This window comes from Raphanus sativus, chromosome 9, assembly GCF_000801105.2.
Source record: "Raphanus sativus cultivar WK10039 chromosome 9, ASM80110v3, whole genome shotgun sequence".
NCBI classification, from domain to species: Eukaryota; Viridiplantae; Streptophyta; class Magnoliopsida; order Brassicales; family Brassicaceae; genus Raphanus; species Raphanus sativus.
The window spans coordinates 28,034,896-28,050,121 of NC_079519.1; the positions used below are offsets into that span (position 1 = coordinate 28,034,896).

At 34.6% G+C, this 15,226-nt stretch overlaps 3 protein-coding genes, 1 long non-coding RNA gene and 1 pseudogene across 5 annotated transcripts; 2 read left to right on the top strand and 3 right to left on the bottom strand.

Moving 5' to 3' along the window:
• Positions 1 to 1,615: 1,615 nt before the first annotated feature.
• Positions 1,616 to 3,199, bottom strand: LOC108827076 (uncharacterized). 2 transcript variants are annotated; one of them, XM_018600422.2, is made up of 3 exons: positions 3,049 to 3,199; positions 2,850 to 2,935; positions 1,616 to 2,740 (listed from the first exon to the last, which is right to left on the bottom strand). In XM_018600422.2, the coding sequence occupies exons 2-3, from the start codon at positions 2,927 to 2,929 to the stop codon at positions 1,789 to 1,791; spliced, it is 1,032 nt and encodes a 343-aa protein (XP_018455924.1). In that variant the 5' UTR covers positions 2,930 to 2,935; positions 3,049 to 3,199; the 3' UTR covers positions 1,616 to 1,788. The 2 variants fall into 2 exon arrangements, with proteins under 2 accessions (XP_018455924.1, XP_056849577.1); XM_056993597.1 differs by lacking the exon at positions 3,049 to 3,199 and having other exon boundaries at positions 2,850 to 3,026.
• A 2,264-nt stretch (positions 3,200 to 5,463) lies between these two features.
• On the bottom strand, positions 5,464 to 7,082 carry LOC130499488 (uncharacterized). The gene is made up of 5 exons (XR_008938352.1): positions 6,795 to 7,082; positions 6,420 to 6,720; positions 6,148 to 6,262; positions 5,850 to 6,062; positions 5,464 to 5,775 (listed from the first exon to the last, which is right to left on the bottom strand). It is a non-coding gene; the product is annotated as an uncharacterized LOC130499488 (long non-coding RNA).
• A 1,680-nt stretch (positions 7,083 to 8,762) lies between these two features.
• LOC108824026 (protein SEH1) lies at positions 8,763 to 10,523 on the top strand. The gene is made up of 7 exons (XM_018597356.2): positions 8,763 to 9,104; positions 9,181 to 9,281; positions 9,365 to 9,442; positions 9,540 to 9,695; positions 9,787 to 9,899; positions 9,988 to 10,114; positions 10,253 to 10,523. The coding sequence occupies exons 1-7, from the start codon at positions 8,828 to 8,830 to the stop codon at positions 10,385 to 10,387; spliced, it is 987 nt and encodes a 328-aa protein (XP_018452858.2). The 5' UTR covers positions 8,763 to 8,827; the 3' UTR covers positions 10,388 to 10,523.
• A 1,209-nt stretch (positions 10,524 to 11,732) lies between these two features.
• On the top strand, positions 11,733 to 12,438 carry LOC108823364 (uncharacterized; annotated as a pseudogene).
• Positions 12,439 to 13,327: 889 nt separating this feature from the next.
• LOC108823363 (ethylene-responsive transcription factor ERF061-like) lies at positions 13,328 to 14,827 on the bottom strand. Its single transcript, XM_018596544.2, has one exon. It carries the CDS (start codon positions 14,548 to 14,550, stop codon positions 13,582 to 13,584), a length of 969 nt encoding a protein of 322 aa, XP_018452046.1. The 5' UTR covers positions 14,551 to 14,827; the 3' UTR covers positions 13,328 to 13,581.
• Between the last annotated feature and the right edge of the window lie 399 nt (positions 14,828 to 15,226).

Below are 15,226 nucleotides of genomic sequence, written 5' to 3' on the forward strand. Positions count from 1 at the left end.
GAAATTTATGTATCAAAATATATATATTCATTATTTCGTTAATTTCTTGAAAGCTTTCATATATATAGTAGAAATATTTTCATTATATATTTTTGCAACTAATTTTATTTATGATTGAAAGATATTCTTTTTAGATGATAATATATATATATATATATATATATATATAAAAATATAGAAATCATTTTTTAATCTTTACTAAAAATATTCTTGGATAATAACAAATATGTATATGAATTATCTTTTTATTTAATAATATTTTTATTATATCAGTTTAGTGAGTTATCTGATTTCATAAAGATTAATTCATTTTTATGTTTGGGTTTTATTATATTAAATCATAATTACTAAATATTTTATAGTTACTCATTAATATATGCGTTACTAACTAAAAGACTATGATAATAAATTATTATTTTATTTCATTTTGAAATTCTTACACTTTAATTATATTTTTTGAAATTTCTTTGTACAAATATTTATTATATATGAAATAAATTTTGAAAGTCACTTAATATTCTCTTTTTCAAATATATAAAATTAAAAAATATTATCGTTTAATATTTAGTTATATACTTTTTGTTTTCAACTTTATATTTTATAAAAAAATTCAGATAACAACACAACATACATATAGGAATTATATTTATATTTTAAATATTTTTAGATTTTGGATAAATCTTATTATTATTAATTTTAATCAATTATATAATTAAATAAATTAATTTTCTTTTTTATTTTTAGCTTAATATTCTCTTTCAATTATATAAAATTAAAAAAAATTCTTTGATTAATATTTAGTAAGGGTAGTGTCGATATTAACCACTCTAACTTTTAACGTGGAAGCTCCGTTCGAAAAATTACTTCGCAAATTAATAGTATAGACTACGTGTCTGTCTGCATATGCAATTATTTACTATTAATATTTTTAATAAATATTTATTTTATTATGTCTTATTAATTTAAAAATCAACTTAATAATTATTTATTTATTTTCTTAAAAAATTAAACACTAAATTATTTTTATATATAATAAAGTTTTTCATCAAAATGTATATGTTTATTATTATGTTAAATTTTAAATACTCACACACATATTAAAAATATTTGAAAATGTCTTTATACAAAACTTTTACTTGATTAATATTTTAAATCTTAAATTTTAACTCTTATAATAAAAAATATTATTTTCAGACAATAACACAATATAGATAATAACATAATATAGATAGCTGATCAAAAAAAGAACACAATATAGATAAAAAATTATCTGATTTCTTAAAAGAAATAAGTTTTTATTATTTGAAAATTTTATCATGTTAAATTTATAATCCATCTTATAATTATTATATGAAATTTTTTTTAAATTACATAATAATAATATACACCTTTTTTATTGAACGTACCTTTTTGTCAACTATTGAACGTACATTTTATCATGTTAATAAAACCTCTGTCTCTCTCACACGAAAAATTACTCTACAAATGATAATATAGATAAATAAATAATAAAGAAAAATTCAAAACTTTTTTTTTTGAAAAAGGATATAAAAAAATTCAAAACTTACATATATATATAAGCTATAAAATAACTTTTTCAGTTATATATGCTAGATTTTACTTGCCTCCAAAAGATTTATATCACCTAAGATTATACATCGAGAATATTAAGTTACAGTGGATTTTAATAACATCAAAAAGATTATATTTTTAGTAAAGATTATATCATTCTTAACGACTATGCAGTCTGTAGACTAGTTAAGATTGACAAAATATGAAACAAGAGGACTACTCGTAAGAGCTCTTCTCCTCCATGCCAACGTCTAAGAGACCCAATTGATGTGTAATTGCTTCAACAGCGAGGAGAATAATCTTGTGGTTGCGCTGTGTATCTTCAAACGTCATGCAGTTTCTCTTCCTTTTGTTTCTCCATTGAACATGTCTCCTTACCCCTCTGGATGTACGAGGTCGAGTTTTGAAATTCCACCACTGGTTGCACCTAGATGCATTAGAAACACCCTCCTCCTTCTCGTCATTAGCCTCTTCAAGAAGAGGAATAAAATCTTCAGACTCGGAAACAATCGCCTCTTCAACACCAGGAGCATCAGATCCCAAAACGGCTTGGTTCAAAGCAGCTTCAGAGATGGTGTTTTCTGCCTCCTCATTATCTTCTTCCGCCTCAATTTCTGAAACAGAAGCATCACTGAAGATTGGGTCACAAGCTCGTTCCTTTCCTTGTCTTGTTTCACTTAGACATGAGCCCAAGTTCTTCTTTAGTTCTCTAGTTTTTTTCATCATCCCACTGCAAGGAGCTTCTTGTCCGCCCACTGCTACTACTTGCTCAGATTTTGAACCAGTTTCAGCATTGTTGTATATCTCTTTTTCCCTTTGTGACGACGGTTTTTGGACAAGATCCAAAGTTGATGTAGAATCATCCATGTGCTCCTTGCTTTTCTTCCGGCGGACATACTTCTTCCCAAACCGTCTGTCCTCCCGACAACCACTAGGAGGATGTTTAGTTTCTTCAAATTGTGCTGCTTGTCGCACCAACAACTCCTGCTTCCTCCCCATGTTTTTGGGTAACCCAAAGTAACTTCTTCCTTCACCACCAGCTTCTCGCTGCTTACATGCATGTTTTTCAACTCTTCCCGTCAAAGACTCCTCTGGCGCCGCCACCACTTCTCGGTAAATAACGGCTGATGCGTGGTTGGCCAGAAACAGCAAATCGTGGAAGTATTCACTATCCAGCATTCATCGTTTTACTTACTTTCAGTATAATCAAATATTCAAAAACCATTTCATTTCTGAATATAAAGCAAAATCTTAAACCCTCTAACAAGAATAATTACCTCTCCAGGTAGGTTAGATGCGCTTTTTCCACCGTCTTTGGCTGTGAAGCTAGAGTGTTACTGCTCCTTTCTTTCCCCATTTTCCCCTTTACCCTCAGATAAATGTGAAAAATTAGAAACTTTTAGGAGACTAATTGATTTAACTAATAGTTATGGTAAGTCTTAAAACAGTCAAAGAATGAAAATCTAATAGCTTTACCGGCTTTATCAGAATCGTGGCGGTGGAAGCTGTGAGTCTGATAGGCTTAAAGAAGACTCTTGAGTGTTCCGCCGTCTGAGACAATGTAAATGTGAAAATATTAACCCCACCCAGTAAAAATAAATAATGAAAATTAAAATTAACGTGGCCATGCGAATGACACGCGTTTACTTCGTTTTCACGTGGCAAAAGCCATTCAATTTTTTTTTCATTTTTTTTTTCTTGCATCTCATTTATCACAAGCTATTGTTTCATTGCTACTACCATCAACAACAATTAAGGAGGGCCCATATGTACTTCTCAAAAGTAAAATTTAGTATTCACTAGGTAATTGCCCGCGCTACGCAGCGGGATTTTATTTTACTTTTTAATCAAATAATTTAATTTTGTTAATTTAGTTTATACTGTAAAACTGTAACATAATATTTCAAACTATAGCTAACTCTAATATAAATATTTTACAAAATATCTTTTACATTTTAGATAGACAACATTCTATTTAAAGAGTTTCTATTTATCTTTCGTTAGTTCAAAATTTTGTTTGTACAATAGTTTTATAAATTATTTTCATACTTTTAATTTTAAAACAAAATATATTAATTGAAATGCTACACATTAAAAATATACATCAAAATTCAGAGAAGGTGTTTATTTTATTTATACAGTTTTAGCTTTGTTAACAATGATAAATCACTAAATTATTATATTTTTAAATATTATTTTATTATATAAAATTCTTAAATATTTTTCACTATTTATGTTTTACTATGTTGTATAAATTGTTTCCATTTATGTATTCTATAATAATTTTTGTCTCACTTTTGTTTTTTAGTTGAAGTTTTTGTTTTGTATTTTTTTTATTTGTTAAGGTTCTAATTATGTCATTAGCTTGAAGTTTTGTCAGTATAATTCTCTTATCTACATCACTATGACAAACATATGGTTTTTATTAAGATCTGCCGGTAAACTTTTCTTATCATCTTTGGTATCACATTAACCTTTTTCCCAAAATAAAAAAATGTATGATCACAATCGTGTAAAAATATCTCTTGCAAGCCTATACATTGTAAGAGTAGATAAATAACATGTACTCTAAAACATCTCTTGTAAGCCTATACATTTAGTTTCATTTTTCATCTTATCATATTTTTTTCACTCATGGTTGGATTTCCAGAGACATAAGACTGAAGCTTCAAAGAATCTTTGTTCATCGGAACCTGAAAAAAAATCACAAATCGTGAATTCTCGGTGACCAAAATGAAGAAAGAAGAAGCTACGATTTCATCACTTAGCATGAAAAAAACTGCTTCCTTCCCGCATCAACTCTTCTTTAAAGTTATCAAATTCTTCGTAAGACATAAGAGCTTTGACTTTGTAATAGAACGATTCCAAGAAAGAAAGAATCCTCAGACTTGCAGTATTTCCCTATCATATTTAGCTAACCCATTAAAAAGAGAATCTTTGTTTCTACATGTTACTTGCATCGGTTTGAAAACTCTTGTTCTATAAGTGGGTTTTTCTCATTCTTGTTGATAGTACATAAAGGTAAAATATTGCTATCAAGTTCTTCCCCACCAACCTGGCCTGAAGTCAAATCAAGAGTGTTTTCAAACTAAGGAACTCTCAAAAGAGGAATCCAAAGGTTGATTAGAACATAAAAAAATAAGCAAACAATGCTACGAACCTCTTACTATCTTCTTCACATCAGTAGATATCATTTTTTTTGTTTGCTGCAAGCAGGCATCTTCACCACTCTACATCTATCCGATGCGTTTATTCACAGCAAAGGTCAGAGTCAATAGTTGGTTCTGTAGTAAGTTTTTGCTTCAGGAAATCGGGTCTAACGCACACATTTCGTGGGTGGTTGTGAACGATAGTCTGTCTCCAAAAATATGAAAAACTGATCTTCTATAAACGATAGTCTGTCAGACTCTGTTATAGTCCGCATGTTGAATTAATACAAATTGTTTTTACTTGTAATTTTATGTTATTTTATTTATAATAAAATTTCTGATTTTTTATTTAAAATAAACAATATTTTAGTTATAGCCTTAAATTATACACTATTTGAATTAGTAAATGTTTGAAGATATTTTAATAAAGAATTTTATATTTTAAATCTCTAAATGATTTATAACTTCAAATCTTATTCGAAATAGAAATATCAAGTTTTTTAATGATTGCAACTATTTTTTTAAAGATTAGGAAAACCTTTTTGAACTCAATTTAATATAAATTCAAGAACTTATCTCCCTCCATTTATTTTCTACTTCAAATTTCATTTTAAATATATATATAATTAAATAAAACACTGAACTTATAGAAACTCCCTATATGTTTGATTTGAAATGTGAGTATTAGTAATGGACAGAAAAGTTTACTTTGAAAATATTTTTTTAATTCTTTTTAATTCAATAGAAACTCACTGAATTGTTAATAATGGAAACGTTTTATTCCAAAAAAGAAAACTCAAACATAAGAGGTCTATGTGTTAAATATTATCTTAATATAAATATTAAGTTTTTAACCGATGGAATGATCCGTCACTTCTTGGTCTCGTTCTCAGTAGTAACTTCATCCATAGCTTGCTTCTTTACATCTTCTGTTTCATTTTTTCCTTTCCTGGGCAGTTTCAGAACCAAGACTTGAAGTCTGGAAAGTAGGAGCTTCTCCATCTTTTTTGATATTGTCATACATCTCTGGTTCATTTTCTTTGGTTGTTTTGTCCTACAGTTTTTTATAATATTAACTAATATTACTGTCATTATATATAGTGGATGATGGGTTTATACAAACATCACCTTTGCTGTCATGGGATCATCGTTCGCTTGATGGATTGAATTTTTTTTTGTAACAGTAAAAGTCTGGAAAGAAGCTTTGAAGTTGTACTCTGCAATCTTGACTTGGAAGTCTTTTTTTTGATCAACAACTTGGAAGTCCATTGTCTTTCCAATAATGTCTAGAAGACATTTCGGTACTTTTTAATGGTCGCGATTGTCTCCTTCTTCTCTTTCCTGTATTTGGCACAATTTTATATGGTAAAGTATTTTTTTGAATCTATTATTAATAAACTGTTGATTATAATATATAAGAACTAACCTCTAATGCAGTTAGTTCTTCAGCAGTGGTGTGTGTAATCTTTTTTGCATCCCGGTCAAACAAGACGAACGTAGTTGTTCTGTCACCACTTTCAACTACTAATTCTATTCTGAACCTGATGTAGATGAATAATACTTAGACAACTAAATATGTGTTTTAAATAATAATGTAAACATGATGCAATGGAAAGCATATCTTGCAACGCCAATTATTGTCTTTTAAGTACAATTGTTGCATATCAGAAATGTATCAGGAGAAAGTGAAGAACAAACCTTGAGACTCTTGATCTCCTGTAAAAGCTTCTGATTAGTTTCTTCAAGCTCATGAGCTTCATCTCTGCGTTAATTCAAGACACGGATGCATCATCGAGTATAGCCGGTTTATCGGTCTTTGGAGTCCTCCCAGGCTCAAATCCATGAACCTAAAGACACAAACCCATTTTTTAGACAACTCAAACTACAAAACTAACACATATACTAATAAGTTCTGTAGTTCTCATTTAGCTTCTCCCTCCTCAATCTCTCACGACAAGCTTTGGTCCCTCCTGGTCATACACAAGATCAAGTCCTTCCCCTATCAACAACCACCACAGATTCTATCAAACACAATCAAGAGCACACAAAGTTCAGAGGTTTTATAAAGCTAACCGCTTTCTGGAGCTTTCCTCATCTACATGTTCAAGTTCTTGCTTAACAGCTCCACCAGATGAGCCAGAATTAACAACTACTTCATCTTCCTGCACAGTCCCACCAGAGTTACGAAATTACCCTGGCTCTTGCGTTTAAACTCCACTGTACGATGTCAAGTCTCCTATGCTGAAAACTTGTTCTGGATCGCTCTGTAGATTGACACCGTATGACCCAAAATCTGGGAAGGTATCTTCTTGACCAGGCTGCAAATCTACACCAAACTGTGTGTAATCATCGAGTTATGCTCCATTGCTGCCGAGGTTTAAAAAAATAGTCATCTCTCTCATTCATCTATATGTTATGGACTAAAAAATAGATTAGGGTTCGTCAAATTAACATGAAAATACACAATTAATTTCCTACGAATTGGGAAAAACATAATCTCACAGAAATTGAATTGAACGCCTGAGAATTCGATAAATCAATATAGAAAAAGACAGAAACGAAAATAGAGATAGAGAACAGAGGAAAGGAAGAACCTTTGATCGAAACAAAAGATATCAGGACGAAATCATCATCGTCAAGATAAGGATACATCTGAATCTCAAGAACACAGATTTGGAAATGCTTCGAGAGAGAGAGAGAGAGAGAGAGAGAGAGAGAGAGAGAGAGAGAGAGGAATCTCAAAGCATGACTTGGTTAACTGTCTTTTTTTTTTCCTCGAAACAGAGATTATATTGACATGATGGTGGAATACATTGTTGGGACACTGAAGCCGGCAAGCCACATAGCTTCCGGAGACTAAGCCAGAGGATGAAAGAACAATCCCTGGAGACTTTACCGGCGAACAACAGACATGTTCCCGGAGCCAAAAGATAAAACCTTAGAGCTAGGATGAAACAAATTCAGAACAGATCCAACAATACAAGACACTGAACAAAGTTAAAATTGAAAGGGACAAGAAGGAGAAGGATAAAGTCATCAAAGAACGAACTTATTGATGGAGTTCAAGGCTACACTCTTTATTATGCTCCAATCTTCACAGCAACATACCACTTCAGGAGCCCAGAGCTAGAACACTTGACACCTCCAAAGAAGACTCAGAGAAGAGGTTGGTAAACCTGACGCCTTCGACGAACTGATGATACAGAGCCAAAGCTCCATAACCTTCGATACTAAATGGATAACCTGTCTGCAAGCAAATAAATGCAAACACCACAGAATCCGAACCGTTGTAACACCTTCAACGGTTAAGCATCCTTCTGAACCCACCAATCACAACAACAGTGCGAGACCACATAAACACTGAAATCGCAGACGAACAGAGCTAAAGTTGAGGCAGAGGTTACCAAACAAACGGAGGGGAAAAACCAGGTCCACAAACACCAGATACACAGATCCAAGCATGTTCAACCACTCCGAAATCAGCACCAAGACGCCAAAACCACAAGCTCAACGAAAGGATTTAAGATCTAGATCTAGAACTGAAAAAAGAAAAATCCTAGCCAAGTCTAAAGCCGAGTAAACAACTGAAAATCTAGAAGTAAACTACAACAAGAAAGAATCAAATAAACAAACAAACCCGACCGACGGAGGCTCAGGAGCCGGAACCGAGAAAAAAACAAAAGTGACTTGGTTAACTGTCTATCTCTTCTCTTTCTCAACAAACGGAGAAAAAAACAAAAAGAAAAATATGACAGTAGAGCAATGACGTGTAGCGGCGAAATGATTTAATTGGATCTTCAAGTTTTTTCATTTAATGACATGTCACTTTCTTGTTTCTCTAAAAATCCTATGTGTCAAAGCTGGAGAGAACTCTAGCCTTATTATTGTGGGGATTACAAGAAAACTACTCTCTTTCTTTCTTACTTTTGTAAACCCTTATACAATTTTTGAGAGGCCACACAATACATGGACCAACGAATTTGAAACGGCCCGATTAAAAGAAGGATAGGCCCAATATAGAGTTTCCGCGACTTGGAAACCCCTCTGAACCACCACGAACCGGTGTGATTCTCTGAGTCGTCAGTGTGCACGACCGAGAGAGAGAGATGGCGGCGAAATCGATGGCGACGCTTGATTCTGGCACAACCTGCTCCTCATGGAACTACTCCGGCCACCGATTAGCCGCCGGATCCATAGACGGAACCCTCTCCGTTTACGACTCTCCCGTTCCATCTTCCTCTTCTTCTTTCACTAGCAGTTCCAAAGTTAGGGTTAGCGAATCGAGTCTTGTAAAGATCCTCTGGCTTCCTTCGGAATACGGCGATGCAGTCGCCTGCATTTGCGAAGACGGCAGCTTATCAATTTGGGAGGAGGTCTCTCAAGGTAACCCTCTTTCTTTGCTAAGTTATCATTTTTGAGTGTTTTAGTTGTTTGGTTGAGAATCCATTTGTTTGGTCAGACACGCATGCTCTTGAGTGGAAACTGCGTAAGAGCATGATGAACAAGTCTACCCAAGTGCTTGATGTTCAGTTTGGGGTCTCCAAAAAGAGTCTAAAGATGGTTAGAGCTTCTTTAGTTTGCTCCCAATCTTTAACAACCTCTTCTGATTCCATTTAACATTTATGATTCATTTTTTTTTGCAGGTTGCAGCATATTCAGATGGGTACATTAGGGTCTTTGAGCTATTGAATCCATTGGAACTGAAAAACTGGCAACTTCAGGTTGCTTTCACTTTATTCATTATGCGGCCTTTTGTATCTTTTACACAAGTCTCTATTCGCTTTCTTGCGTCTTATTTATTTTAGCATTTATCTGCAGGCTGAGTTTCAGAATGTTATTGATTCTCTGTCGGCTCTGGGCAAACCATCAACCCTGTCTGCATCTGTTTCTTGGAATCCAATGAGGAGTGGGGAGCAAGAACCCAGCTTTGTTTTAGCTTTCAACTCTGATTCTCCTCATCTTAATTCTTCCAAGGTAAAAATACATTCTTTAATTACTTCACTTTCTTTTTTTTTTTAACTTGGGGAAACCAAGGAATTACATGAGAGACTTGTTGTTGTTGCAGATCTGGGAGTTTGACGAAGCTCATAACAGATGGTTGGCTGTAGCAGAATTAGCCTCACCAGAAGACAAAGGTGATCCAGTTTATGCTGTCTCGTGGGCCCCAAATATTGGCCGGTAATCTCTCAATCAATCTTCCCTCTTCTTTCGTTTTAGTACTCTACTTGAAACGCTCCAACTTATTATATCCTCGTTTGATATGAAGACCATACGAGGTTGTTGCTGTTGCAACTCATAAAGGCATAGGGATATGGCAAGTTGGTCTGGCTCCTGACCTTGATGGAAGGCTTCCTGTAAAGAAGGCCGCCTCGCTTTCTGGTCATCAAGGCGAGGTATCCTATTTTCATAGCTCTTTTCTGAAAATGAATCTATAGAATCTAAGCATTTTTATATTGGATACTACTGCTTTTGCTTTCCTTCCATTCATGTAAAACATAACTAACTTATACTATGATTTTTTTTTTTGTCAGGTTTGGCAGATGGAATGGGACATGAGTGGCATGACTTTAGCTACCACTGGAAGCGATGGGATGGTCAGATTGTGGCAGTCCAACTTAAATGGTGAGTGGCACGAACAGGCCATGCTCGAACCAGTCCCCTCCTGAAGATTCCGGACTCACTTATTTAGAGTTTAGTTCGATGATTCATATCTTTCAATGTGAGTTAAAAGGTTTCTAAGCTTTCTATTGTATAACAAATCATATCTTACAATGGTTTCAATTTCATCTCGGTTTTGACGTTTTTAGAACAGGATAAGACAACTGAACCATGTTTGATGAAAGTTAAGATATCCTTAAACCCGTAATAAAACCAGTTTTGGAAATTAAAATCAAATTTAACCGTTACCAAAGCCGGTTCCAAACTAGAATTGAATTAATTCGAAACATAAACAGAAACCAAATAACTGGCTCTAAATTTGAAATCAAATCAAAGTTTAAAAACAAAACCGATTTTAGGGATTTAAATTTGGTCAAGGTAATAAGTTTCGGATTAATCAAGTTAAATCGATTTTAATCCTTCAATCATCCTAACTCTTAAGCCCTAACTTAACCCGGAGATCATACCCTAGTATATAGTCTCGTTAATTCATTTAAACACATGACCTCAAGTAACTCCAAATTACAATTGAATATTCATTAAAGCATGCGATCTTTGTAAGATAGCTAACATGCATAGAATGATCTATGAAATGAGCCATGATCGAAGATCTGGAGAAACTCTAAAAGACTAGATCTCATACCAAAAATGCTTTGAAGAAAATATTTAAGGACTTTATGCTACGAAATCCTTACCAAACGTTGAGCGTTTGTCTTCTGGTAAGGCTAATCCATGCAAAGTCGTTGTATTAACGTGGTTTGAGGCGGTACTATGTACTTTTGACCTGATAAATGTTAAAAGATGACAACCTCTTAGATTCAAACTGTTAAAAGTATCGGCTTGCCAAGATCAGACGCTTATCTGCATGTTTCATAGCTTCTTACAATAAAAAACATGTATGTTTTGTTTATTCATGCAATACTGAAGTTTAGACAAACAAAAAAAAAACAAAGAAAATGAAGCAAATAAATATATAGGCTGTATCTCTTTATAAAAACAGACAAACAAAAATATCTGCCATATATAAGTATTAGTACTGATATTTATTAAGAGAATAGGACAACTATTTCAAATATACAGGTAGCAGAACGCAATGAGATCAATATGAACAAGAGAACATGAATTTATTTTTTGAGATAAAGAATCTGAACATTGGACAACTATAATTGAGAACCAATTCTGAAAGAGACATCCATATTAGGTAAAAAGAAAATGCCAATCGAATTGATTCAGTTTAGATAAGTTTGAACTAAGAATAAGTTCAAGATAAAGACAGGCACTATAACAAATAGAGTTTATTCGAATTTAGTAGAACTCAAGCTAATTCTCATCGTATATATATAGAAATCTAATGCTCATTCCAAAAGCCACACACAGCACAAATTGAAAACATAAAACTCAGCTCTTCTCAACCACAATGCAGTACTACGAAACACGTGGAAAAGAATACTACGATGTGGCTCAAGCCCAGAGTCGCCAGGCTAATGGTCAGAACCACCACCAGGGATATGGCCAGAGCCAGACCCGCCCAGTATATGGGAAAAGCCCGACTCTGAATTACCGTAGCCACGGTGGGTTTCTTGATGGGCTGTTCAAGGGTAAAAATGCCCAAAAGGATCAGAACGGCTTAGGGACGTTTCTAGGGTACAAGAGCCAAGAGGCTAACAAGGGCCATGGACATGGTAAGCTCTTAGGACAGCACCAGAAGAAAACTCATGAGACAAACAAAGGTGATTACGGCCTAGGAACGTTCATTACAATGGAGAGAAGAAACATAAGAAGCAAAATGAGCACAAGAAGAAGAAGAAGGATGGGAATGGAAGTGGCAATGAGAGTGGAAGCAGCAGCGGTAGCGACAGCGACTAAATGAAATGATTTCAATTTCATAAAGCCTGATGCTATAAGAAAGACTGTATAAAGTAAGTAAACGTAATACTTAGAATAAAGAGAGACTTATATAAAGTAAGTAGACTAAATGCTTAGAATAAAACCACTTAGATGGTTGTGTCACTCTGCATGTGTTATATGAGCTTCACTACTATGAATCTACTTTCTAACTTTTGCTCCAAAACCAATGGAGAAGACTAGAGATATCAATGCCTATAACGCTTATCAGTCGGCCAGCTAATAAGTGATCCATATATACTTCATAAATTTTAATAAGGATAAACATAAATTTTACTCCAAAAAAATTGTTGAACAAGTAAGATCATTTCTAAATCATATCCTCTTGTATATATAAAATATTGTGAGAAACTTTGACTCACTCTCTGGTCAACAGACAATATTCAATTTTAAATTACAGTAGACAATATTCATTTTCACATTACAGTAGTGAGAAGAAAATGGATAACTTTATTATACATAGAGATAGAACTCTATCATGTTTTTGACTAAATAAAAATATAATGACAAGATCGATGATGTTGGCGTTTTCCGGATTAGTCTTTGCAAAGATGGTCTAGTGTGGGTTGGATATCAAACTTTATACAAGCTTAAATATATATCGGAACATTTTGGGACCTTTTTCCATTTTTCAAACACTGTAAAAAAAGAGTCATTGTAGACAAGTTAAAAAAGAGAGGATAGCGATGGAGGATTATCAGGATTCATAAGAGAGTGAAGAAAAATATGATTGAGGCATTGAGAGATAGATTATGAAAAGTAGAATTATGTATATAAATATGGATCTATATTATGGACCAAATCCAGTTTTGTTACGGTGGTTTGATCCGAAATTACTTGGCCAATGATAAATTGTTAATAAGAACAACAATCTTTGACTTATCACATGGAAGGAGAGAATAAAAGGGACCACTTTAAAAGCATTGTCCATGGTAGAGACTGTGACATGTGCTATCTCCTCTACCTTCCCCACCGGTCTTATTAAATTGTGTTCTTACAAACATTATGTTTCAACTTCACACCTGTGTTAAATCTCCAGAAGCTTTTGCTAAAAATCTCCGTAAGCTTTTGCTAAAACAAAAGTTGTTACATATAATAATTGTTCCAAAGTACAATCAGAAAGTCCTTGGATGATTATAATATAACTTCAAAAAAGGAGCTTTCACAACCTCTCTCAAAAACCACGAGGCTTAAAGTTTTAATTAAAAACCCTAAAACAACTTTCGAACGAAGACCTTAATTCACACCTAAAACCCTAATCTTCTCATCATATTCCTTGACACCCAAGTTTTGTGATTTAATTAGCGAGAACTTCCCAAATAAGCTCAGGATCGAACGATGGCATCCTCGCAAGTAAAAACCCTTCTGTATCCATCATCGTGTCTTCCTCCTCCTCCGCCGTCGATGTTGTCGTCGCCGGAACTTCATCGGAAACAGAAACCGAAGCAGGAGAACTATTCTTGCTATTCCACACCCCCATCTGCGAATTCCGGTAACTATCCTCTGAAGTTACCGCAGTGGCGGTTGTCGCCGGAGAAGACAGAGTTCCCGGCGAGGATGAATCCGCCGTCGTCGCCGTGGAAGAAGAATCTTTGCTCCCTTTCCCGTTCTTTTTGGCTCTCTCTCTTCTCACCCTCTGGCAAATCGACTGAATCTTCCCGTCGACTGCGTTTTTGAGAGCGGTCAGCTTAGCGGAGTCTCCAAGTCCGAGCAGCTCGCTCGGGTCCTTGAGGTTCGGGAAGTTGAGACGAGCGTACTCTCCTCGGAGCTTATACGCGGCGCGATCGTAAGCGTAGGCGGCGGCTTCCGCCGTGTCGTAAGTGCCTAACCAAACCCTCATTCTGTTTTGGGGAAGTCTTATCTCAGCGACCCATTTTCCCCAGTGTCTCTGCCTCACTCCTCTGTAAAGCTTCTTCTTTTTCGCCGTCGTCCTCCCTAACGCTGCGGCGAAAGCTGCGGATGGAGAAGATTGATGATGATCGAACGATGAGGAAAACAGAGGAGGAGGAGTGGAGATTGCTCTGTTTTGAAGGTGGAGTCTCTCGATAAGATCTCGTTGGTGGAGATAGACGGAGGAGCCAAGCTGCGGTGGCGGAGGGTTGAGAGTGTGGAGGGATGATGTTGTGGCGGAGGAAGTAGCGAGAAATGAGAAGACTGAGTCGAGTGTGTTTGGTCCTTCTGCTAATATGATCTGAGACAAAGAAGCTCTGATTTCTGAGACTTTTGGACTCAGATTTGTCTGAGAATGATAGTTATGTTGTTCCATTATTTTTAACTCTAAGAACAAAAGATTATTAGAACACGCCAAATCGTCCTGGTTTCTTGGAGTGTTATAACAGGAGGAAAGAAAAAACTGATAATAGTGTTTGAACAAAAATAGGGATCAAAGAAGGTGATAATAATGAAAGCTTGAAACAGAGGATGGTGATGGTGGATTTCTAGGTTCAGACAGAGTTTTATTATGAGATAAAAGTAGAATTTATTTGGTTTTTTCTAGAGTTCTAGTTAATGGGTTTGGGGAGTTTAAAATTTTAGAAACAGCTTGTACATATTTATAGACTTTATTTGGTAGAGAGAAGGGGAAATCCCATAAAGGTTGCTTTACAGATTTCACATGGAGCTCTTTGACTTTTTTTTAGTTATATCTTTTTCCTTATTTTAAAAATTTTGCCTACCTATTTTCATCATGATTTTAATAGTGTGTCTAGTTTGATAAATATGCATACAATATGCTAACCACATTTTTATTTTTCTAATAATCAGCGCATGACAATTATAAGTATTAGACTCAAGTGGTGGAGCTGTTTTTAGTTCCGGTCTCGGGAGTTTCAAGTTGGTTTGGAGAGTTGGATTCAATTATGTGTCTGGCGCCAGATTGGAGATCAGGGATCTTTAAACGGAGCGCGTAGTTGCGGGAGGTGGTACATGGCATTCGCTGACGA